Source organism: Scatophagus argus, chromosome 12, assembly GCF_020382885.2.
Source record: "Scatophagus argus isolate fScaArg1 chromosome 12, fScaArg1.pri, whole genome shotgun sequence".
NCBI classification, from domain to species: domain Eukaryota; kingdom Metazoa; phylum Chordata; class Actinopteri; family Scatophagidae; genus Scatophagus; species Scatophagus argus.
In genome coordinates this window covers 13,410,560-13,432,066 of record NC_058504.1, presented here as the reverse complement: position 1 = coordinate 13,432,066, position 21,507 = coordinate 13,410,560, and the positions used below count along the sequence as shown (strand labels likewise).

The 21,507-nt window shown below is 41.6% G+C and overlaps 4 protein-coding genes across 5 annotated transcripts; 3 read left to right on the top strand and 1 right to left on the bottom strand.

The window, feature by feature from the left end:
* The first annotated feature begins 4,676 nt into the window (after positions 1-4,676).
* On the top strand, positions 4,677-9,509 carry LOC124068387 (nucleolar and coiled-body phosphoprotein 1-like). The gene is made up of 11 exons (XM_046406602.1): positions 4,677-4,950; positions 5,541-5,596; positions 5,694-5,752; positions 6,109-6,206; positions 6,325-6,498; positions 6,736-6,811; positions 6,907-6,956; positions 7,067-7,241; positions 7,456-8,580; positions 8,682-8,791; positions 8,944-9,509. The coding sequence occupies exons 1-11, from the start codon at positions 4,843-4,845 to the stop codon at positions 8,974-8,976; spliced, it is 2,064 nt and encodes a 687-aa protein (XP_046262558.1). The 5' UTR covers positions 4,677-4,842; the 3' UTR covers positions 8,977-9,509.
* Positions 9,510-9,598: 89 nt separating this feature from the next.
* tmco6 (transmembrane and coiled-coil domains 6) lies at positions 9,599-14,578 on the top strand. Its single transcript, XM_046406603.1, has 13 exons — positions 9,599-9,833; positions 10,381-10,487; positions 10,568-10,680; positions 10,792-10,975; positions 11,082-11,186; positions 11,361-11,452; positions 11,594-11,710; positions 11,827-11,941; positions 12,616-12,796; positions 13,550-13,644; positions 13,757-13,924; positions 14,036-14,170; positions 14,256-14,578. Exons 1-13 carry the CDS (start codon positions 9,743-9,745, stop codon positions 14,277-14,279), a joined length of 1,527 nt encoding a protein of 508 aa, XP_046262559.1. The 5' UTR covers positions 9,599-9,742; the 3' UTR covers positions 14,280-14,578.
* Positions 14,579-15,186: 608 nt separating this feature from the next.
* On the top strand, positions 15,187-18,701 carry LOC124067864 (membrane-spanning 4-domains subfamily A member 4D-like). 2 transcript variants are annotated; one of them, XM_046405576.1, is made up of 7 exons: positions 15,187-15,284; positions 15,453-15,579; positions 15,670-15,780; positions 16,024-16,080; positions 16,198-16,314; positions 16,414-16,521; positions 17,427-18,701. In XM_046405576.1, exons 2-7 carry the CDS (start codon positions 15,463-15,465, stop codon positions 17,475-17,477), a joined length of 561 nt encoding a protein of 186 aa, XP_046261532.1. In that variant the 5' UTR covers positions 15,187-15,284; positions 15,453-15,462; the 3' UTR covers positions 17,478-18,701. The 2 variants fall into 2 exon arrangements, with proteins under 2 accessions (XP_046261532.1, XP_046261531.1); XM_046405575.1 differs by having other exon boundaries at positions 17,424-18,701.
* Positions 18,501-21,444, bottom strand: aldob (aldolase b, fructose-bisphosphate). Its single transcript, XM_046405570.1, has 9 exons — positions 21,306-21,444; positions 20,557-20,669; positions 20,255-20,466; positions 20,088-20,142; positions 19,792-19,952; positions 19,625-19,708; positions 19,354-19,528; positions 19,022-19,221; positions 18,501-18,771 (listed from the first exon to the last, which is right to left on the bottom strand). Exons 2-9 carry the CDS (start codon positions 20,666-20,668, stop codon positions 18,676-18,678), a joined length of 1,095 nt encoding a protein of 364 aa, XP_046261526.1. The 5' UTR covers position 20,669; positions 21,306-21,444; the 3' UTR covers positions 18,501-18,675.
* Positions 21,445-21,507: the final 63 nt, after the last annotated feature.

Sequence of the window (21,507 nt, the reverse complement as noted above, 5' to 3'; positions counted from 1 at the left end):
TCTCTACTTCTTAATTGAAAGTGGATGTATAAAACACAATTAAAGCTTGGTTTCATTAAGAAACTGCTCATTACTTTAAGCAATAAAAGAGAACCATGAATGAAGCCAGAGCAAGGCACTAGTGTTGACCTCTCACCTCTGTTTCCGTGGTAACATCCTGTCAGAGTTAGCTTAATGAACAAAAATGTATAAACTCATTTGTGTTTTATCTCCAGGGATTAGGTCTAACCAACCCTCTCTAAACATCTTTTCATTTTTACATCACTTTCCAGCCAGCTTACAAACCCTCTTCTGGGGAACCATGAAATGCAATAATGAGTTGAAAGGGAGGCAGAATCTGGGGGGATGCTGCTGCTGCTGCTGCTTCTGCTGCCGCCGCCGCCGCTGCTGCTCTGTGTCGGTCGGCACCAGATGTTGGTTTTGGCTAAGGAAGAGGTGCTGTTACTGAATACGGCTGCTCCCCTTTACCATGAACACTACCCCCTTTCTAATCATCACAGCCCTGCCAGTAAACCTGCACATTACTTCCCCTCTTCCCCCAATTTTCTAATCTGAGTAAGACTGGATGGAGGTTTTCTTTCTTCCTGTGCGCCGACCTCCAAGTCAAAACTTCTAATTCAATGGGACCCAGCTTGTAGCCCCTCAACTGCATACAAAAGCACCTTTGTACCTGTAGTTTACTCAACATCTCATTTTCCACCTTTTATCATTTTGTCAACATCAGCCTGTCGAATCAGGGATAATATTAGGGCAAAAGACACCTTTCTCTCCTAGTTCTCCTAGTAGTTCGTCTAATTTAACAAGCTTCCTTGATGTAAATGCCAAAAGGCCCTCATTGAATTACAAAGGCAGACAGCAGTAACTACAGTAACGATGAGAAACTGAAGTTTAAAGTTTTCAGGTTGGTTTGCAAACTGTGTAGCAGATTAATAAGAATTGCAATGTGCTCACTTAATGCATTTAAAGGTTAGTTATTTTGCTCCCCCAACATAATTGCCACAGAACCTATATAAATACTTTAAAAATGCAGAAGCGTGAGTGCAAATGTTTTGATCTGTTTTTGAATGGTATGGTGCAGTGGGCCAATAAGATCAATATGTGTACTTCTTGACTTCTTGTCCAGTCAAACTAGTTTGTACTGTTTACTGTCATTAGTTTATTTACATCATTTCAGATCATAATTTGATTTACTATTTTTTGCATTTATAAAGTTGCAAGATGATTTACCAAAATGTGACTTTAGTTAGGTAGATCTTTAGGTAAAGTTCTACATTACTAACTTAGTGTCCAAGTGGTGTTGTCATACACCAGTAGAAGTTGTTGTTTGATCAAACACCGTACTGTCGTCGTATTCATTTCAAATGGCTTAAAAAGAGGAAAACTAGAATGCAAATGTGAGTGTTGTAAGGGCTGTTTTAATGACTGTTCGGAGAGGAGGTGACGGAGGCAAGGGATGAGAGAGCTGAGGAAAGGAGAAGGGAGGAGGAGAGATGACTCGAGAGGAGAGGAAGAGGAGAAGAAATGAGAAGAGAGCAGAGTAAAGTCCCAACCCAAGTTTAGTTATAAATATGAAGCAAATGAATGTTTATATAACTATGGTTATTGCTGTACTAATCACTAATATCTACCAGAATATACAATGAAACAAGAAAAGGTAGAATGAAAGAAACAAAGACAGAAAGAAAAGAGCTTTACAAATCGATACACTATAAGATATTATTCTAAAAAATAATCAAAAACTTCATCCCAAGTATTAGTGGATTTTAAATGTTTTAGAATTTTGCCAAACACACACAGTTACTTGTTTGCCTTGGCCGATATGATAAATACAGGATGTGCTAACAACAGCTCAGTGAAGTGAAAACCAATCCCAGGTCTATCATGAGCGCAACAAGTCTCTCTCTTCCAGTGGATGTGGTTTACCATGTCAGCCTGACCATAACCCAGTGTGGTGCACTGTGTCTACTCATAGACACTAAGGATAAAAACACATATAGAAAAGAGCTCAGACAGTTTAACACTTTGTCTCTCTCTCTGTGGCAGTTTTAATGTCCACACTTCACGCCTTACAAAGTGGGACCTCACAGGTGAGGTGGCAGTCTGGAGCTCCAGCACTGGCTTCAGGCCCTCACTGAAGGTGTGTTTGGTTTGGCTCTTGTGGAGTCGCAGCAGCAGCAGCAGCAGCTGGGCAGGAAAATCAGACACAACACCTCATTATGGATGGACATCTGACACCATTTCAATGCACAATCACTATGGGGCTTTGTGTTAGTGTATTTGAAATGGTTCTTGATTTTTTTAATGAATAAGCCAATTAGGCGTTATATTCTAGAGTTAGATATTACAACATCTTCAAGTGTTCCACTTAAAATGGTGTAAGCACTGTAAAAAAAACACCTGACAGGCTGTGACACATTAAAGTGCCCTAGTAATAATAAATCTCACCGACTGTAGCTGTAGGTAATTACCTGCAGAGTGAACGCAGATGTGAGCTGCTAAACCTGTGGAATGTGAAGTAAATTTATTTCCTGTAAAACAGAGTGCCATTTACAAGAGTAGCCTGTTCAAATATCCTAGTAATTTTACTGCAGCATGTCATCAAAGCCAAGGGAAATACTCATCTTCTTTTTTCTGTGCCCAAGGATGTAAAGTTATTTCTCTGTTGTTGTTGTTGTTGTCTGTTGTTTTGTTTTTTTGTTTGTTTGTTTTTTTGCTAACTTTACCCCTAACCCTTTTATTGCATAAAGATTCCATTAATACACACTCATTAATCCACACACAGTCAGATCAGTGTACTGTGATATTTATAAGAAACATCTGCTGCAGAAGTATTACATTTCTCATTTTATAAATGGTTACTCTTCCCTTAAATCTTGGTGGTCTGTCCTATCAACACTCTGGGAGTTGAGTCTGTGAGTCTGTGTGGGTGTGTGTGTGTGTGTGTGTGTGTGTGTGGGTGGGTGTTGGGGCAAGAGGGGTTGTGGAAGATGGTGAAACCAAGCTTGGTGTGACCCACTGAGCCCTGACGTCGAGTTTGGAACACTGACTGCTTTCCTTTGCTGGTTTTGCTCCATGAATGGGACTCTTTCAGGTCCTTCAGCTCCTGCTGACCCTCTTCTTACCCAATACTCTCCTCAAGTCTGACCCAAGGTCTCTGGCAGTCAGTTGTACTTAGACAACTTTAGACTCTTCCTAAACCAAGAAGCTGGGGAAAAGCCATGCATTTATTCAAATACACCTGATCAATGGGAGACTGAACCTCCTGGAAGCTTTTGACAAGTTTCTGATTTGTCAGTTTGACTGTATAGCTTGTGGATGGTCTGGCTCTGTATTTGAAGGATTAAAGGAGAGATTTAAGAAGAGAGCTGAGTCGAGAAACCTAAATCCACAAAAGCAACAGCTGAAATAGTAGCCGCAAGGGTTTAAGACTTACAATAACATTAGCCAGCGGTCTATGTTAGCCCTCTCCTTTCATTTCTCACCTCCTAGTGTGTGCACATGGTAACCACAGCTGGATACATCAGGGTTTGCCTTGCTTGCTATGAAAGTAATCATCTGTTCTTTGTTGACTATTGTGAGAGAGTGACAACATTCTCAATGATGTACAACCGTCAGAACCCTTAAGACCCTCTGAAGAGAGTCCTGAAGAAGAAACTTTGAGGCAGCTGATTCAGGAAGCCTCCATACTGCGAGAAAGACAGATCAGGTCACTAATGTGGGCTCTTCCAGTGAAACCAGCCAGCCCCTGGGCAAAATTACCCAGATTAGATTGATCCAAATCACACAGACTTTGACTGACTTAAGCACAAGGCTTGTCTGTTCGCTATTTTCCTTCCTGTGACAGGACATGCACCTGGGGCTGAAACTGAGTTAAGACTGATCAAAATCACAGGAAACGTAAGGACAGGCAGAAAAGAAAGAGATGGAAAGAGGAAGTATGGGTTGCCAGTCGTGATATTCAGCTGGAAAAAAAGTGAATATAGATGATATGATGCGCTTTTACAGGCTGAACAGACTATCCCATGGTAGCAAGTAACTAAGTATGTTTACTACACAGTACATTTTTGAGGTACATGTTTTTTACTCGCGTATTACCAATTTCCACTAGTTCAGACCTGGGCACAAAGGGCCGGTGTGGCTGCGGGTTTTTGCTCCAACCAACCAAGAGCACACAGTTTGACCAATCAACTGTCTGAAGACTGAGATCAGTTGATTAAATGAGTCAAGTCTGGTGTGCTGCTGCTTGGTTGGAAAGAAAACCTGCAGCCACACCGGCCCTTTGTGGAACAGTTTGCCCAGGTCTGCACTAGTTTATAGCTCTACTCCACTGAATTTAGAAGCAAATATTGTACTTTTTACTGCACAACATTCACATTAAAGCTGTCATTTTTCATTACTGTGCAGATTATTAATACAAATCAAACTTAAAAGTGAATGATAAATTGTTATAGCTTAAGCTGTATCAAGTACTTAAAATCATACCAAACTTTACCAGCTGTAAAATTAAAGTGGAATTGTGTACATTAATGTACCAATAATTGCAATTCAGTTTTACTGAAGTAAAATGAGGGATTGTATTGTGGTATGACTACTTTTACTCGAATAAACCATGAGTGTCTTATACCAGTGCGTCCATGCGTCTGTTCCATGGAGGCACTACAGCTCCCATGATGCATTGCATTGCGGTAAACGGAACGACATCCTGAGTTGAAAGTTCAAAGCGCTCACATGCGTGTGTAGTAGACTGGTAGGGACTATCGAGTATGGGGACTGTTTTAATATGAAAGTACGTTTAGTGGATACTTTTGCGTGTTTACCCGTCGGCTTCTCCGTGTGTCCAGTATGTCCGTGAACGCATCAAAACACGATCTGATCCAGCTGATCTACCGACATTTGAAGGAGCATGGTTTCCACTCAGCTGCAGATGAGCTACAGAGGCACAGCCCACAGGTTCAGCAGTGTCCACACACACACACACACACACACACACACTTAAAAACTGACCGAGTGTCAGAGGTGAATAGTAAGGAAGTGTAGCAACAGTGTTAGAGTTTGGCAAAAAGAAATAGTGATTGTTATTCTTCGAAGTCTGCTTATTCTGCGCATTAGCAGACAGGCATTAGGCCCATACAGAACTCTAGTTATCATCATACAAAAGTTTTGGATCATGAAAAGGCTAATAACTGTGCTTACTCACACTCTTTCAATGCTGGCTGTTACCCTCATCCTTTGAGTTGTTTTCAAATCACCACCATTATTTACATGTGAAAAGAGCCTGGATAAGGCAGTCACTGTTGATTATGTCCTCAGTTTGAATAGTTTATAGACTATAGAAAAAATAGTCTATAGTTCAATATTCATTTAAATGAAATTATGAATTATGTGGACTGATTTGTCCACATACAGACATTCTCATTTTAGTTCAGTGGAGCCATTCCCACACTGTAGACACGGAGTGATTTGGGGTTTAATATTATCAACTATACAGTATACATAATAACCACTTAAACATTTTGTGCATTGCTGTTTTGATTTTGGAGGAGGGGGAGACAAGAACATCTGCATCATTATTGGACATCTACAATTCCTGGTTAAAGTGAGTGCGATTTCTCCTTCTCTTCGCAGAAATCAAACACCTTGATTGGTCTTTGTTGGTAACGATGACACTTGTTCATTGTCTCTTCTTTTGTCAGTGACTCAAAAAAAGCCAAGCGCTCTAATTTTAAAGAACCTGGGAGGACTCCAGTCAAAGGTATGGCTGCTTCTTACCTGCAGTTTCAGATACACGGCATATGGTGGAGTTCCTGTCTTAGCCTTATAATTAGGTGGAGTTGTCATTTTCATTTTTGAATCCTCCAAAACTGGAGGTCTGGAGCCGGGCTAACTTGATGCAGTCCCCAGACCAGTTCTCTGACTTGCCTCGATTCATTCCTGCTGTGCCTCCCAACTTGTTTTATAGGATGACTTTGGTTTTTCCTTCCTTTCCAAAAACTTTCCAACATGTACATCACTCAGACTTGTAGGAGGATTTCTGTATATTTGGAGAAACATATCTGTGCATGTGTTCTTTTCCCTTTATTCTTACATCTGCGTCATATCCTGCACCAGCTGCAAAAATCCGAACTCCGATCAGCTCCAACCAGATTCAAGCTGGGGACGATGGCCGCTCAGATAGCGAGGAGCTGAGTCAGAGTCTACTGCCGCAGGTGGGGGATACACTGCATGTGATGACGAAGCTGATGCTGTCTGTGTTTTTGCTCTCACGTCAGTGCTACTCTTTGTGCAGAAATTCGTTCTATGACGTTCTCTTTCTTCACCATACAGACTCCCTCTGCGTCCAGTAAAAAGTCAGCCCCCAGGACTCCGGTAAAACCAGTGGCAGCAGCATCTCCAAGCAAACAGAAACCAGTGAGCCCAGTAACGACTGTGGCTGCAGCTCCAGGCGAGTCCAGTGAAACCACGGACATATCGGAGAACGAAGAGAATACGCCAGCTGTGGTAAGTTTTATTCATCACTTTCCAAGATCTGCTTTATTTCTCTTAATGGCAAATCTGCCATAAGACATATCGGAGAACGAAAAGAATACGAACAGCAAAGAAAGTGGCAACGAGTCACCTGACCATAAAAAAAATGTGTTTTGTCCTTTCAAAAGACTAAACATTCTTGTGTACCTTCATGCAGCAGTCATTAAACCAAAGGCTGCAAAGACTAAAGCTGGTGCCACCTTTTCTCAGGTCAAAACTCCCAAGAAGAAGAGCAGCAGCACTAAGCACGAAGCTCCAGCTGCTGCACTAACAGCACCACCTGTTGGTACGTTCCACTTAGTTTTACCACAGTCACAAAGAGGAAAGTCTGGGTGTACAGTTGAATGCATTTTAATCTATTCTTCACGCCTTTCTGTGCAGCCACGCCCAAGAAAAAGAAGACGGATAAACCCGCAACACAAATAAAGAAGGTGAGGTTTTATTCCTTCATATTTAATGCAACGCTCAAGCTTACAGGCTCAATAACCTGTTGTGGATACTAAAAAGGGTAAAAAGGGTCTTTTCTTTTTGTTTTCCTCAGCTTGTGCCAGCGAAACGGAAAAAGTCTGAAGGCAAATCTGCAGAAAATGTCCTCAAGGCGAAGAAATCAAAAACCCCATCGAAAGTCGAGGTTGTGGCCGCTGGAGGAGATGATTCAGACTCTGACAGCAGTTTGGATGTGGAGAAGTGGAAGAAGCTGGTCTTTCAGATGACAGGTATGGGTGTCTGTTTGTGTGTGTGTGTGTGTGTGTGTGTGTTGGGGGGGGGGGGTGGAAAGCAGCACCCACCAACAACTTCACCATGGAAAACAGTGATTTCATACAACTACAAGCAACACAAGAACATGTGGCTGCCACTGATGTTTTGTTTCTCTCTCTTAAGCATTTGTGCCCCTGAGCCATGTTTGTTCTTCACTGTGTTTATTCCCAGAGGCTGACGTAGCCAAAATGGATACCATCAATGCTCTGGACTGCTCTGCGCCACAACCTGACAAGAAGAGAGTGAGGAAACCCCGGGCCAAGCCTCCTGCAAAAACGGCCACGCCGAGTCAACAAAATAAGGGGATTTTTGAAAAGAGTGAAAAGGTGGAAGAGAAAGCCATGACGGAAACACCAGCAAAGAATATTAAACCCAAGAAGAGCAGACCAAAAACCTCTGCACCTGTGACCATCATCACCCTGAGCCAAGAGCAGCACATGAGCTTTGCAGAGGACAGACCTGCAACATCCACCCTCTCTCCATCAAAACAGACCCCAACAAAAGAGAAAAGGAAAGACGTGACTCCCAGTGAAGAGAAAACTGATGAGACAACATCTGAGCCTAAGAAGAAGAAGAAGAAGAAGAAAGAGACGACTGAAGACATGTTGGATGAGAGCGCGAACGTAAACGGTGAGGATGGCAAATACAAAGACGACACAAAGGAAAAGAAAAAGAAGAACGAAATCACGGAGCAAGAGTTTAGTGATAAATCCACAGAGGAGAAGAAAAAGGCAAAAGGAGATGACAAAAGGAATGAGACTGCGGGTGAGAATTCAGAGCAGACACCTGAAGAAAAGAAAGCAAAGAAGAAGAAGAAAAAGACAGCTGAGAGAGAGGAAAATTCAGAGCAGATAACGGAAAACGTCAAAGAAAATGCAGAGCAGGTAGCGGAAGAGAGGAAACCAAAAAAGAAAAAGACAGTCGGTCACGAGGAAAATTCAGAGCAAAAAGTTGAAGAAGACAAAGAAAATTCCGAGCACGTGACTGAGGAAGTAAACGAAAATACAGACCAACCAACGAAGAAGAAGAAAAGGGAGAAGACTGACGGGGAAGAAAACTCAGAGCAGTTAGTCAAAAAAAAGAAAAAGAAAAAGAAAGACAAAGCTGATCATAATGAGGAGGCGTCGGAGCAGATAGTCAAAGACCATACGGCACAGAAATCAGAGAGTGTAGAGAGCAGTGACAGGGAGGAAAAGCTGGAGCAGGTGAAGAAGAAAAACAAAAAGGACTCATCAGCTGAGCCACCACCTCCACCCAGTCCCGAGACACCAAGTCTTCAAACAGAGAAGAAGAAAAGTGAGTAGAAGATCACATCACAAATATTTGGCAGTTTTGCTGGCTTTGAGAGTTTGTATTCACTTTTTTTTTATTATTATTATTATTTGTCATTCTCTCAGAGAAAAGCAAGTTGAAATCAGCTGAAGTCCCGGAAACACCTGCAGTTTCTGTCCAGGACTCTGCGGCAGCACAAACCCTCCAAACGCCCTCAGGTGACACCCGCAAAAAGGTGCTACAACTCGATCCTCTTCAACGAGTTCAAGTTCAGATTGACGTCACCGTTGACATCACAACAGCATCTTATTAGTTTTCATGCCAGGAGTAGTTCTCCACTTGCTCTCTTGAAATTTACTTTCTGTTTCTTTCTGTTATTCTTCACAGAAAAAGAAATCCTCCAAGAGCACAGAGACGTGAAGATGTTTGATTCTTCTTCACTGCACAACCAAAGGATGAAATGCATCCTTTCCATCCCATCTCCACTGTTAGAGGGATCACTTAAAACTGTAAAGTGAAAATTTAATTTTGTTGTTTGTTTTTTATTTGGTTATGTTTTTACCCAGAGAGTGTGGCACACAGCTGTTATGTCTTTTTTTTTTTGTTTGTTTTAAACGGTATTGCCATTTTAATGGCATGACTTTATATTTGGACTGGATTTATAACTGATTGTTTAATTGAATGGATGATGATATTTCTTTACAAACTGAAATTCAGTCATTGATCAGAAACTGTCTCTCTCAAACATTCTGTCTCAGGATTTCTTGCCTCGTCCTAAAAATAGACTGACTAACTGGGGGGAGAAAAAATAATACATCACAATATTTTTAAGGTTTTTAACAGCCTATAAAAACACATGTTTTTTTTAAACAAAAGTTTTACATGTTTGATAAATCTTTCTTATAGGCGCTGCACATTTTGCTTTTGATGCAAATTAAACTCCATATTTTTTTTAATCCTCTGCGTCTTTGAAGTCATTAAAAGTCAAGTCACGCTCGATGCTTAATCGAGTGTCTTCCTCTGCCGACTGTGTCCGCCAGATGGCGCTACGGTAGTTGGCTGAGATTGTGCAAAATACACAGAAGAAGAATTTCAACTGTAGTTGTCATAGCTGTAGTCGGGCCACTGTGACACATTTTTCACCATGAAATAACAAAGAGCACTTTCAACTATCATCGTCCTCAAAATGTGGAGGTTAAACAAAGTTCGCCACAAAGCTGGTCGTCCAGGCGGCAACCTGGAGGAGCTCAAGTTGAAGAGGCGGGAGCATGAGAAAGGCGAGTTTTAACGTTAAAATATGTGAAAACACGATGCTTTTATATGAGCCAGCATAATCATGTAGCTTTAAACTCCTGCAGGCAAGTTCGCTTATGCTAGTGTTTATGTCCTTGTAATGTAGTATCAGTGTTAAATGACTTAACTAGCCAGGTGACGATGCTAATCTTGCTTAGCCCAGCTTACAGTTAAGTTAGCTATCACATCTGCACATCACAGCTGGTTAATTACTTTGTTACCCACCCAACTTCATCCTGTTGTCTTTGTTAGAGCAGTACCCACCCATCAGTACCAGCCTACAGCAATCCGACTTCATTCAGTGCAGAGATGTCGAATAACTTAACTTGTTGGGCATGACAGTTGGTAACCTTTACTTTTATGTAGTTTTTAAAATAAAAATTAAAGGTGGTGCTATGGTCACTGAGAAATACAACCATTATTAATGCAGATGTAACTAAATCAGCATTTGGCCCTAGCATGTATGACAGGCTACTCTCAAATGACTAAAGCGGAAAGTGACCTGATAATTGTTTATGTTAACTGTTATAGCACTGAGACAGGCCCGCAGAGACAGACAGCTAGTGAGCAAGAGGCTCCTGCTGAATGAAGACGAAGACCAGCCAGACGTCACCATGGACACTGACTCGGGGGATCAGGTGAGACTGACATTGTGGTATATAATGCTGTGTTTGGTCTTATCAAACTTGCCTTATGGATCTGCTCTTTATTTCCCCAGGACGTGGTCAGCTTGTACCACAAGCTGCTACACAGTGGGCAAGAGAGGGAGGCCCACCTGAAAGCATTGAGCAGAGCGCTCCGTGACCCATCGGCACAGCTCACATTCATCAAGTATGGTGGTAGCTTTTGTTGCCTTATCACATGAGTTTAAATGACGTCATTCCCATTTGTGTCTCTGCTCCTTATGTGTCATGGCTGCGCATAAACCCTCTTTCCATATAGGCAGGAAAACAGCATGCATCTTCTGGTTGGTCTCCTCACTGGCTCTAATGCTACGTGCCGCCTGCAGGCTGTCAGGTGTCTTCATGAGCTGTCGCACTCTCCTCACACCAACATGGCACCAGCCTGTCTGCCTGCCACCCCTTACCTGCTCACCTATCTGTCCGGTCAGAGCACCAAGTTTACTGTGAGTACCTGCTTGTATCAGGCAGTTAGTAATATTATCACCTATAAGTATTATTATTATTATTGTTAATCTGACTTTCCACGTGTGTATGTTCATGTGTACACAGGAGCTGTGTCTCTACACACTCGGTAATTTGTGCCCAGACAGTGATGTTGTACAAGACAAACTCCTGGCCCAGGGCATCATTCCAGCTCTGGCCAACTGTATAGAGGTAAGCTAACAAGTCTGATTGGTCCTCAATATTATAACAACACATCATCTTTATTAAAGGGGTCACACTTGTTCTTGTATCAGCAAATCGTTCTCCGATTATTTTTTGCCCTCAAATGGTGCCACACAATTGTGAATGCAGTAACGTGAAAAGGTTTCTCTTGTGTGTGTTCAGAACCAGAGACATAACCTCGCGGTGGTGGAAGCAGCAGGGTTTACCCTCTCTCAGCTTCTCCAGGCCAAAGATGCAGCAGAGAAAATAATCCCGTAAGCACTCTAATGACACACTGGTTCATCTCTCCATTCTGTAAATCGCTGTCGTTTTAGAGAATATTAAAATGGTTTCTCTTCTTCACTCACATTAAGCACTGTTGTCAGTTGTGTAATAGTCTTCTTTTGTGTCAGCAGAATGGTCCTGGCCTCCAGGTTGCCTTCACACTTGTTATCAGTCCTGACTCCCGACCCAAAGTTTGGGCTGGCACCTGCCATTGAGTGTGCATGGTGTCTGCACTACCTCACATGCAGGTGAGAGCTGCAGGGCATTCACAGTATTTATCAAGATGTCATTGTGTGTAATTACTCTACGAACAATGTAATTTTATCATCATAATGATGTCTTTTGTCTTTATTTCACCCTTAAGCTCTGAGGATAACACTATGCTGTTGGCTCATGGGGCTCTGCTGAAATGCAGTTCACTGTTGGTGTCACTAGGTGGTGCTGTGGCTGAAGGAAACAAAGAAGAAGGAATGGAGCTGGTAAGGAAATGAATGGGTTGAATATGATATCTCGTTATGTTTGCTGCTATTTAAAGCTCTTGTTTTTGTTGTTTTCATTTGTGTGTTTGTTTGCTTGTTTGTTGTTCTTAATTTCTTAAAAAAATAATCCTGTGTAACCTAAAGGTCTCTGATCATAACAGCGCAGAAACCAAAGCAGTTTAACCCATCACTGTGAGCAGTTTAAACTTTTATTTATTTTGCCAGAATGACATCAGAGATTTCAAAGTCAGCTGCTGAAAAGCATCACATTGATCAGCCATCATAAAATAAAATAAATGAGCAAAAATGAAAGCTATGGAACTTATTTTGTGTTTTTTGCATCATATAGTCTGTAAAGGGGAGTTTTTGAGTCAGTATCAGCCTGTAGCTCTCACACCTGATCATGAGAAATTTAACTAAAATGAAATAGATATTTTTACTTTGATATATAGAGAAATGAAGGTGACTAAATATTCACAATCCTTCAGTTGATTTGAAGGAGCTGAATTTTACGCAGAAATGCAAACAATCTGAAAGCTGTCAAACTTATGATAAACCATGCTCAGGAAAATCAGCCACCATGTAAAATATACATTATTTATAGGCTTTAGGCTGAAGTAACTTTATGGCATCTTAACTGACATGGAGCCTGTCAATGTATTCTTTGTCTCTAGCTCATTTGTCCCCTGCTGAGGTGTGTGGGAAACCTCCTGTCCTGTTGCCCAGTGGAAAACTTGAACGCTCAAGTGAGTGACGATCACATTGTGGTTGCTCTGTGTGCACTTCTTCGGGCGTACCTGCAGACCCAGCCGTCCTTGGCCAGAGAGAGCGCCTGGGTGCTCAACAACCTCACAGGTTTGAACAGGCTGGGTTACAGTCACACACACAAACACACACATCTGCACTGATTTTTACGTTTGTGTGAATTGGGATTTCTGTTTTATGTACTCTGTGTTTAGGGACAAACAGTCAAACAGTTGCAGAGTTTAGTTCTGATTCTGTTTCAGGAACATGTCGAGCAAAACTGAATAATTGTTTGTCAAAATATACACCTCATTCAAAAAGCTAAATACAGTTTATAGCAGCGTTTCCCAACCTTTTTGGAGCCGCGGCACATCTCTAACTTTAGAAAGATTGCGCGGCGTGCTGTCGGGCAAAAGTGTTAGGATCAGTTGGCCGCTCCGCCCGCAACCGCACGGTGTCCACCCAGAGCGCTGACTGGGTGAAGCCAGATGCCCCTGCACAACCAACAACTGCCACGGCACACCGGTTGGGAATCACTGATTTATAGGACCTTCTTTCTCATAATTTAGATCATGTTATTCAAAGGGCAGGTTTTCCATCCCCATGTAACATCTGTCAGTAGTCAGGGTAGGAAGATGTCACTGGTTGGCCATAACCGTGTAGTTTGTGACAAAGGTTTTGTGGTCTTCTTGGAGTTTTCTTCCTTTAATGCCTTTTTAATCCCATCCCATTGTAGAGGTGGGAGTGGGAAGGGTCCTTCTTTATTTTGAACTGTCAGTGTCTACCTGAAGATTCATGTATTTATTAAGAGTTCATGTGTGTAATGAAGTTTGTTCCGATACATTTTGTTTCTCTCTGCGACAGCTCACTCCAGTGCTTTGTGCTCTGCTCTGCTGACTCTCAACTTGGTGCCTGGACTGATCCAGCTGCTCTCTTTCTCTCAAGGCATCAATATCATGGTCCGTGCAAGCTAAAGCCAAACTTTGATATCATTGCTTTCAAAGAATATGTCACTGTCATTGTAACATTTGATGATGTGGACAATGTGCTTGTCCTTCTTGTTATACTCAGATCCTGAGGGTTATAGCAAATATTGCCCACAAGAAAAAGGAGTTCTGTGTCCAGCTGGTCCGTCTTGGACTGCTGTCTGCACTCTTTGCCACACTGAAAATGGCCAACCAAGACATGGTGACTCTGAGTATGGATGTCCTGTTCATGCTGGTCGTTAGTAGTCCACAGGTAAATTAGCAAGACCTTTAAACTATGATGCTTCTCAGCAGGGACAAGTAAACCAGAGAATGATTACTGATCACCATAACAGCTTTTACCAGAGTTACTTCCTCCCCTTAGGTGTCCGAGCAGTTTGTTAAGCAAGGAGGACTTTCCCTTTTAGAAGCCATTCAGTACAACAGCGAGGGAGAGATTAGACGAAGAGCAACACATCTCCTGGAGCACCACCTGCTGTCCTACTCATCCTATTGCACGGTAAAGACTCCGATCGTTGGTCTTCCTTCAATTTGTACTAATTCAGGATGTTATAAATAGACTGATATCATCTTATGCATTGCAGGTGGACAGCATCCCATGTTCCTGAACCAACAGGAAGGCAACACTGTGGTGCAGTGTGCCTCAAAACATCGACACAATGAGGACACACCTGAGAATACCTCTTGTTTATTTTGTGCAAAGTTTCTAATGGATGAACAATATTTAATATGATCTGCTGGTATTTTGATGTATCACCATCTTCAGTGTTGTTTTCTTAGCGGTATTTTAATATATTATTTATATAGATATTTTTAATACCTGTGACTCTGCCTCTGTGCAATTAATGACTGTACTTTCAACAAATGAATGAATTATGAATTAATAAATATCACGTTTTTCACATCTGAAAAGGCTGTTTTTGAGAGTAAGATCAAATTAAAGTAACATTTGGATTGGTTTATTTCACGTTCAAGTTCTGATATATTTATAAAATATATACAAGACAAAAATCTAAGTCCAGGACTTACTAATCTAGTCTTAACTAACTTTAGTCTAACTAAACTAATTATAATTATCATCATTATTATCAACTTATCAGAAAATTATTTGATGGTGACACCCATCTGGAAACATGAAACAGATTCTTGACGTCCCCCGTGGAAAGGAAGTTTTAACCTGAGGAGTGAGGAATTTAGTGTGGCAAGAAATATTTGTCCCAGATTATTGAGGAAAAAAGCAAACTAATTAATTTGAAATGCAAATATAAACGTTTCCCCCTGTCATCACTAAGCTCAGAGAGCCATAGTCTCATGTTAGGATGAGTTTCTTGTATATATATAAAAAAGAAAGCCGTCAAAGGTTTGCTGTTGTGTTTAATGAACTTTAGAAACTGGATTTCCACACAGATCTCAGTGGGATTTGAATGTGACTCTGGCTGAGTGAATATTGTTGTGATGAAGAACCTCAGCCTGTAGCCTGTAAAGTGTTCAGCTCCTCCCCCTAATGAAAAAACAGGCTAAACTCTCAAATTTCCTCACTTCCTTTGTCCACCCAGAACTTTCCCTTCCCGTTATTACGCACATCACTTCTCTGCATGAAAAACTAATACAAGGTCGGTTACTTCATATTTTTGTGAATATAAATACAATACATTGCATTCTTTAGAACTAATTACTGCTTAGTAGACTTTCAATATAGTCTATCTAGCTGTAGAGGGGAGGGTGTTTATCGGATTGATTTATTCTTGTTCTCTCCTCTCACAACTAAACATGGTGCACAGTCTACAGGCAATGGAAGGCGCTGCTTCAACATCCACAGAGAACACAAACGGGAATGAGAATCAGGAGGTACAGATGTCCAGCAAGCCTCTGCATCGCTTTGTCCAGAGGGAACCCAGAAGTCTTGGGGTAACACAGCGATCCAGTAGCACAAGATATTAAACAGACATATACACAGAGAGTTGTACCTAAATGCATCCTTCCTCTTCACCCTCACAGATTGTTATTGTGGTCTTTGGCTGCGCAGAGCTCCTGATGGGGCTTCACCTGACCCGTGAGAGTGTGCTGACTTCTTGCGTAATCTACATTCCCTACTGGCAGGGACTTCTGGTACATAATATTTGGCTCATACTGTGTTTTTTCCTTTAAAAACACATGCACTATCTGATCTATTAGTTAATTAGTTGACTCAATAGCTGACTCAAATAAAAATGTCCACACCAGCACAGAAGAGCTTCAGTTCCTTCCCCAGCTGCCGTGATGATGAATGTGGCATGTGAATAAGGCTGAGGTTATTATAATGCATTTGGGTGATGATAAAGGAAAATTAAGTGAATCTTTGTTGTTTTGAAGTTTCTTGTCTGTGGAAACCTGTCTATCTACACTGAGGTACATCCATCCAAGAAGATGGTAGGTCTATTGTGTTTTTATGCTCTACTTTTATAGTGTTTAACTTTGTTTAGTCACCTTCAGTCTTTCTTCTATTTCCAGTAACTCACCTGATCTTGTTGGACTTTTCTTTCCCAGGTGACTGTGTGCTTGGCCATGTATGTGGTTTCTCTGTTTGGAATCGTAGTCTCTGTTGTCTACAGGCTATACTGCTTCTCCCATTATATCTTCCTTTCATACCGGTCTTCAAACCAAGTGAGTTGTAGCACTTTTTTTTTTTTTTAGAGTGAACAGATGAACATTTTCACAATATGTGACTGACTTCATTGTTGTCTTCTTTTGCCTTCGCCCCAGCTTTTCAGTATTGAAGCCATACTGTTCACTTCCTCTCTGTGTGTGTCTGCGCTCCTCATTTTCTTGTGTGCTGTGGCACGTTTAGCTCTGAAGTCCACACACACTCAGGTAAAGCTTTCTTTTTTTTAACTGTTACCTTTCACTCGCTCTTTCACACACACTCCTAATTATGACAATTATGACTTAACCTTTTGGATGGAGGTGTGTGTGACCAGCATAAAAGTTGCAGAGAGTAAATAAGAATATACAAAGAATAGTTTTGAACCATAAATAAAGACTTGAATGGCAAAACACAATTAATGAGAGAGAAGTAAAGAAAAATGTTGTGTATGTGCTTTCCAAAGCCCTTGAGGCCTGTGGTTCCCCAAACCTTTTGGCTTGTGACCCCTTAAAAGAAAGCAATGTTCACGTGCACCCCTTTGTCACTAGTCGCTGATTTTATTTGTCTTATTTGTATTTCACGAGAACAAAACATTTCTTCTACAATGGAAATGTGACTAAAAAGTTTAAGAAATACATTTTGTTAGCATAAATGTTGTCAACCAACCCCTCAAACTTATCTTCTGACCCTGAGCTACAGTTAACGGAAAACATATCCTCCCTCTTGAATCCAAACAAATCAGCAATGCGAGAGTTGATTTAATCTTCACCTTCTTGTAAGAAATCTTCACTAAGAGTCCCTGACTGAAGACAAATCAACATTTTTTTTTTATTTTAACGTTTTTCAATTTAACATTTATTTAAATAGAAAAAACTCAATTAGATTAAAAGAGGCAGACAGCATTAATGAGCAGACAAAACAGAACTGTATTTACAAAATAATGATAACATTTTGAATTAAAAAAAAAAGTTTTCATATTAGAAACAATCTAAATGGGACTTTCTAGCAACCCAAGAGCTGTCTAAAACCATAGAGATAACTAATAATATTATTCACAAGTTGTGTGTTGACTTTTTATTGCCTTCCAGTCCACCTTGACTAACCTGTACCTTTTACATATCTTCTTCAACAGGTTATTGTCCAGCACACCTCGGCACCACAGAGTGACACAACATCAAACTAAAACCTTTGCAAGTATTTTTTTGTTTTGTTTTGTTATTTTTACAGTAACTAAGATTGGTTTTGCTGCAGCACACCAAGCTTGTCATTATTCCGCTTACAGCACTTTACATACACACAGCCAGGCTCACGTGTACTTATTGTATGGGTCAGTAAACACTTACTTATGTTATGTTACTTTAAATTAAAGCAATCCAACATTCTATATACCCGTTAATGAAGTCAACTGACTAACTCCGCTGTGACATAATATTACCTAATCTTAATGTAATCTTAACCTGAACCTGAATCTTAACAGAGGCTTAGTTTAGACTCTATCTGCAGCTTCTGGTGGTCAATGTGAACCTCTGTACACACTTAACGGCAGGCATTTCACCATGTGGCTTTGGATGAATGAGCAGATGTTGCTTCTGTGTTTTGTTTACAAGACAGCACATAATTTTGTAATTTCAGATTTTTTTTTTAAAGAAATGACTATATTTTAATACATTTATATTTTAACACGCTTAATATGTAAAAATATACTGACAATAAAGAAGTTACAGGTGAACCGAAATGCTGAGATGACATCCATCCAGCGCATCTGTTTCAAGCTCATAACTTCAGTTCATGTGTACACTAACTTATTACAGTTCATGTATGTTCATCTACACAACTGAAAAATAAAGAGCCTGCTCAGAAAGCTGTTGCCATTGTTTGCCAGTTAATTTGTCACCTAAAAAATTCACCTGACTGTTGGCTTGTTGGAAGTTCTACTTCAGTGCTAATCCTGTATTGAATTTTGTACCAACTCCTTTAGTTTTCATTTTAAATCACTGGATTGTTTCTTTTTAAGTTTTCAGCATGTCCCTTGACACTTGGGCATCATCCTAGTTGTTTTTTTTTTTTATGCATACTCATGCTAGTGATTTTGACTTGTGTGTTGCATCTATATTGTTGAAAAGAGGCAAAACTCTGCTGCTGTGGGCTCGGCTTTGAAAATTGAGGCATCGGAATCAAAACCATGATAAATAATGCAATGGCACAGTCACCATTCACTTAATTTATTTCCATCCATTTCATTGAGTAGACAAACAGTAGTACAACATTGTTATGGATTGCTGTTGGCAGTCTGAGGGAGAGGGTATTCCAGCAGAGGAATGTCTTCTTGTTTGGTCCATGTGAAATTTGGTAATCATTTTTTTTTTTATTGTTCACAGTATTTAATAGATATAGCTGGCAGTGTACAGAGACTGCATGGAGGCCTGGTCAGCTGAGCCAGTGGGCTTGTACTCTCCTTTGGAAGCCAGGCTATTGATCTGTTTGGGGTGGGGGGTGGGCAGGTTAGGGCAAAGTCAAACCTGAGCGTTAATGATCAGCCAAGTTACTTAACCACATTAGTGAGAGACTGTACTGACAAAAAGTCCAAAAGAAAGAAAAAAAAATCAATAATTTACAAATCAGTATGATGTTGGATAATAAGATTCATTTGAAACAGTTTTAAGCACACTCCACTACTTCAAATTGCTAAGTGTGTAGTGACAGTTGTTCATGACCTCTAAGACTTACCTTGGCCCTTTTGCAGAAAACTTCCTGTGTAGCTGCCTTGTTGGCTGCTTTGCCCTGCCAGGTTGCCAGGGCAGAGGCCTGGAGTGCACGGCCATAAGAGAAGGTCACCTTCCAGGGGCGAGTGAGGGGCACCTGGTTCATGGCATTGAGGTTGAGGGAGGCCTCCTCCTCACTCTGGCCTCCAGACAAGAAGCAGATGCCTGGAAGGACACAGGAAGAAGTTTTCCATGTGTACTTAGAGATTACTCACAAAACTTTAAGTCCTCTTTTTTTCTTCTTCTTCTTCTGAAACTGGTTTCTTTAAAAGGAAACACTGGCCTTGTGACACTCACCAGGCACAGCAGCGGGAATGGTGCGTCTCAGAGTGGTGACAGTTGCCATGGCAACTTCCTGAGGGGTGTACTTCTTGGCGCAGGAGTGACCAGCAGTGACCATGCTGGGCTTCAGCAGAGTGCCCTCCAGGTACACGTGGTGGTCAGACAGAGCCTTGTACACAGCAGCCAGAACCTGAAGAAGACAGATTTATTACTACAGAGATCACTGGATGAGGAAACATTACTGCTAGTCATTGTTTGTGGCTGGTAAGCCAAAAGATGAACCAACCTTTTCAGAGACATACTGGCAACGCAGGAGGTCATGGTCTCCGTCAGGCAGGATCTCTGGCTCCACAATAGGCACCAGGCCGTTCTGGTGGAGGACATGCCGGTAAATGTCAAAATTAGTCACCTGCACACCAAAAAAGAATTTCTGGAGAATATGCCTGCACACACCTGTTGGCAGATACTGGCATATCTGGCAAGGACATTGGCGTTCTCTGCAATGGCGAGAGCTGATGGGCAGCCTTCTGAGATCTTGAGGACACACCTCCACTTGGCAAAGTCACAACCATCCTTCTTATACTGGGCACAGCGCTCAGAGAGACCATCAAGACCTACAAAGAAACAAGAAGGTTATGGGTGGCTGCGTTCTGTGTTACTGCTGCTGAAATTCTGCAATGAAGAAGGCTCGCACTCCTGGGCCTTGAACTGTACTTGGAGGCACAGAACAAAATACAATCCCTTCTCACCTTGTGTGGTGGTCTCTCCATCTGTTCCATTTAGACCAGCCGTCCCTTTGTCCACCTGGAGTTAGCACAAAACAAAGGAACAGATACACCCATTATTTTACATGGCTCAACAAGGCAGACCCTGAAGATGGTGAAGATGATTCATTCGCCACTTCATGGTCCCTCACCTTGATGCCGACGACAATTCCCTTATCCTTGATGACCTGGGGGAAGGGCTTGCCGCTGTCTGCTTTCTGATAGAGAGTCTCGTGGAAGAGAATGACACCACCCACGCTGTTAGCGATGGAGGGATCGGAGGAGAAGAGGATGTCACGGAAGGAGCGGCGGTTCTCCTCTGTGTTCTCCACGTTGATTTTCTGGAAACGTTTTCCCATGGTTCCTTGAAGGGAAAGGACGTGGAAATCATTTCTCTTACACAGAGGGCAGAAAGCTCTTGCTGCTGATCAATAACTGAGAGCTTGAAGCTCACCTGTTGACTCATCTGCAGCCAGGATTCCCTTTCCTGGAGCAACGATCCTCTGAGCAATGTCAGAGAGCTCCTTCTTCTGCTCCGGAGACAGTGATGGGAACTGATGAGTCATCCTAGAAGACAGAAACAAGTTATTCACAGGTAATCAGAAACAACTTAGGAACGAGGAAGACTTAATCTCGTTTTCCATCTAACAAAATGAGCCTGACTTCCTGCCTCGCTTACGCCACCTCTGTAAATATTTGGCCTGCGTGGCTGAACTTTGGCCTTCAAACGGATAAGTCCTGACTGAATATGCAACACTTAGTGGTTAACAGCATGTCACGGCAAAGAATTTAAAATCACACGCATAGTCTGAAAACAGTGAACGTAAACGTGTCTATCTTATGTCCATAAACCCAATTTCATTTTGGCCACTTTAGCGAACAAAATGCGTTGGCAATCATCATAACAACTAAAACCACCAGCAGCGCTGCAAAACAAAAAAGTTTAAACATCCCAAATTATCAATTCGAGCTTGCAGACACAACAACCCATTATGTTATCTAGTTTTGCAAAGCTCTGACTTTTGAACACTTGCAGCTCAAATCCATAAGAGCAACGCTACTTCCAACATGAGGATCACCGAACGCGTAAACGTTGCAGAAACCAGGCGAAATGGTTCAGTCCACTTTTCGGGGAAAACAAAAACTAGAAATCAGCAACAGCAAGAACATGCAAAAAGCCGAAAACTTTAAAATGCGTCTTACTTGAGCGCTCTGTCAAACAGCGACGGCAACAGAAGTGACAATGAGCTTCTACAGCCACTGGACACTAATTGGTCTGATTGAGAAGGACGAGCAAGGCGCACTGAGCTGTATTTAATGCCTGCTTGGTGCTGTGGAGGAGGTGCTCGTGGCGTGGCGGGGCGTGTGACACCCTCCGGTAACGCAATTGGCCCGCACAGACAAA

Coding starts and splice junctions, on each gene's coding strand:
- LOC124068387 (XM_046406602.1), top strand. CDS start 4,843: ATGTCCGTGAACGCATCAAAACACGATCTGATCCAGCTGATCTACCGA. Junction 4,951..5,540: donor TACAGAGGCACAGCCCACAG/GTTCAGCAGTGT, acceptor TTGATTTTGGAG/GAGGGGGAGACAAGAACATC. Junction 6,499..6,735: donor AAGAGAATACGCCAGCTGTG/GTAAGTTTTATT, acceptor ACCTTTTCTCAG/GTCAAAACTCCCAAGAAGAA.
- tmco6 (XM_046406603.1), top strand. CDS start 9,743: ATGTGGAGGTTAAACAAAGTTCGCCACAAAGCTGGTCGTCCAGGCGGC. Junction 9,834..10,380: donor GAGGCGGGAGCATGAGAAAG/GCGAGTTTTAAC, acceptor TAACTGTTATAG/CACTGAGACAGGCCCGCAGA. Junction 13,645..13,756: donor CTCAAGGCATCAATATCATG/GTCCGTGCAAGC, acceptor TGTTATACTCAG/ATCCTGAGGGTTATAGCAAA.
- LOC124067864 (XM_046405575.1), top strand. CDS start 15,463: ATGGAAGGCGCTGCTTCAACATCCACAGAGAACACAAACGGGAATGAG. Junction 15,781..16,023: donor CCTACTGGCAGGGACTTCTG/GTACATAATATT, acceptor GTTGTTTTGAAG/TTTCTTGTCTGTGGAAACCT. Junction 16,522..17,423: donor TGAAGTCCACACACACTCAG/GTAAAGCTTTCT, acceptor TATCTTCTTCAA/CAGGTTATTGTCCAGCACAC.
- aldob (XM_046405570.1), bottom strand. CDS start 20,668: ATGACTCATCAGTTCCCATCACTGTCTCCGGAGCAGAAGAAGGAGCTC. Junction 20,467..20,556: donor GGCTGCAGATGAGTCAACAG/GTGAGCTTCAAG, acceptor TTTCCCTTCAAG/GAACCATGGGAAAACGTTTC. Junction 20,143..20,254: donor GAATTGTCGTCGGCATCAAG/GTGAGGGACCAT, acceptor TGCTAACTCCAG/GTGGACAAAGGGACGGCTGG.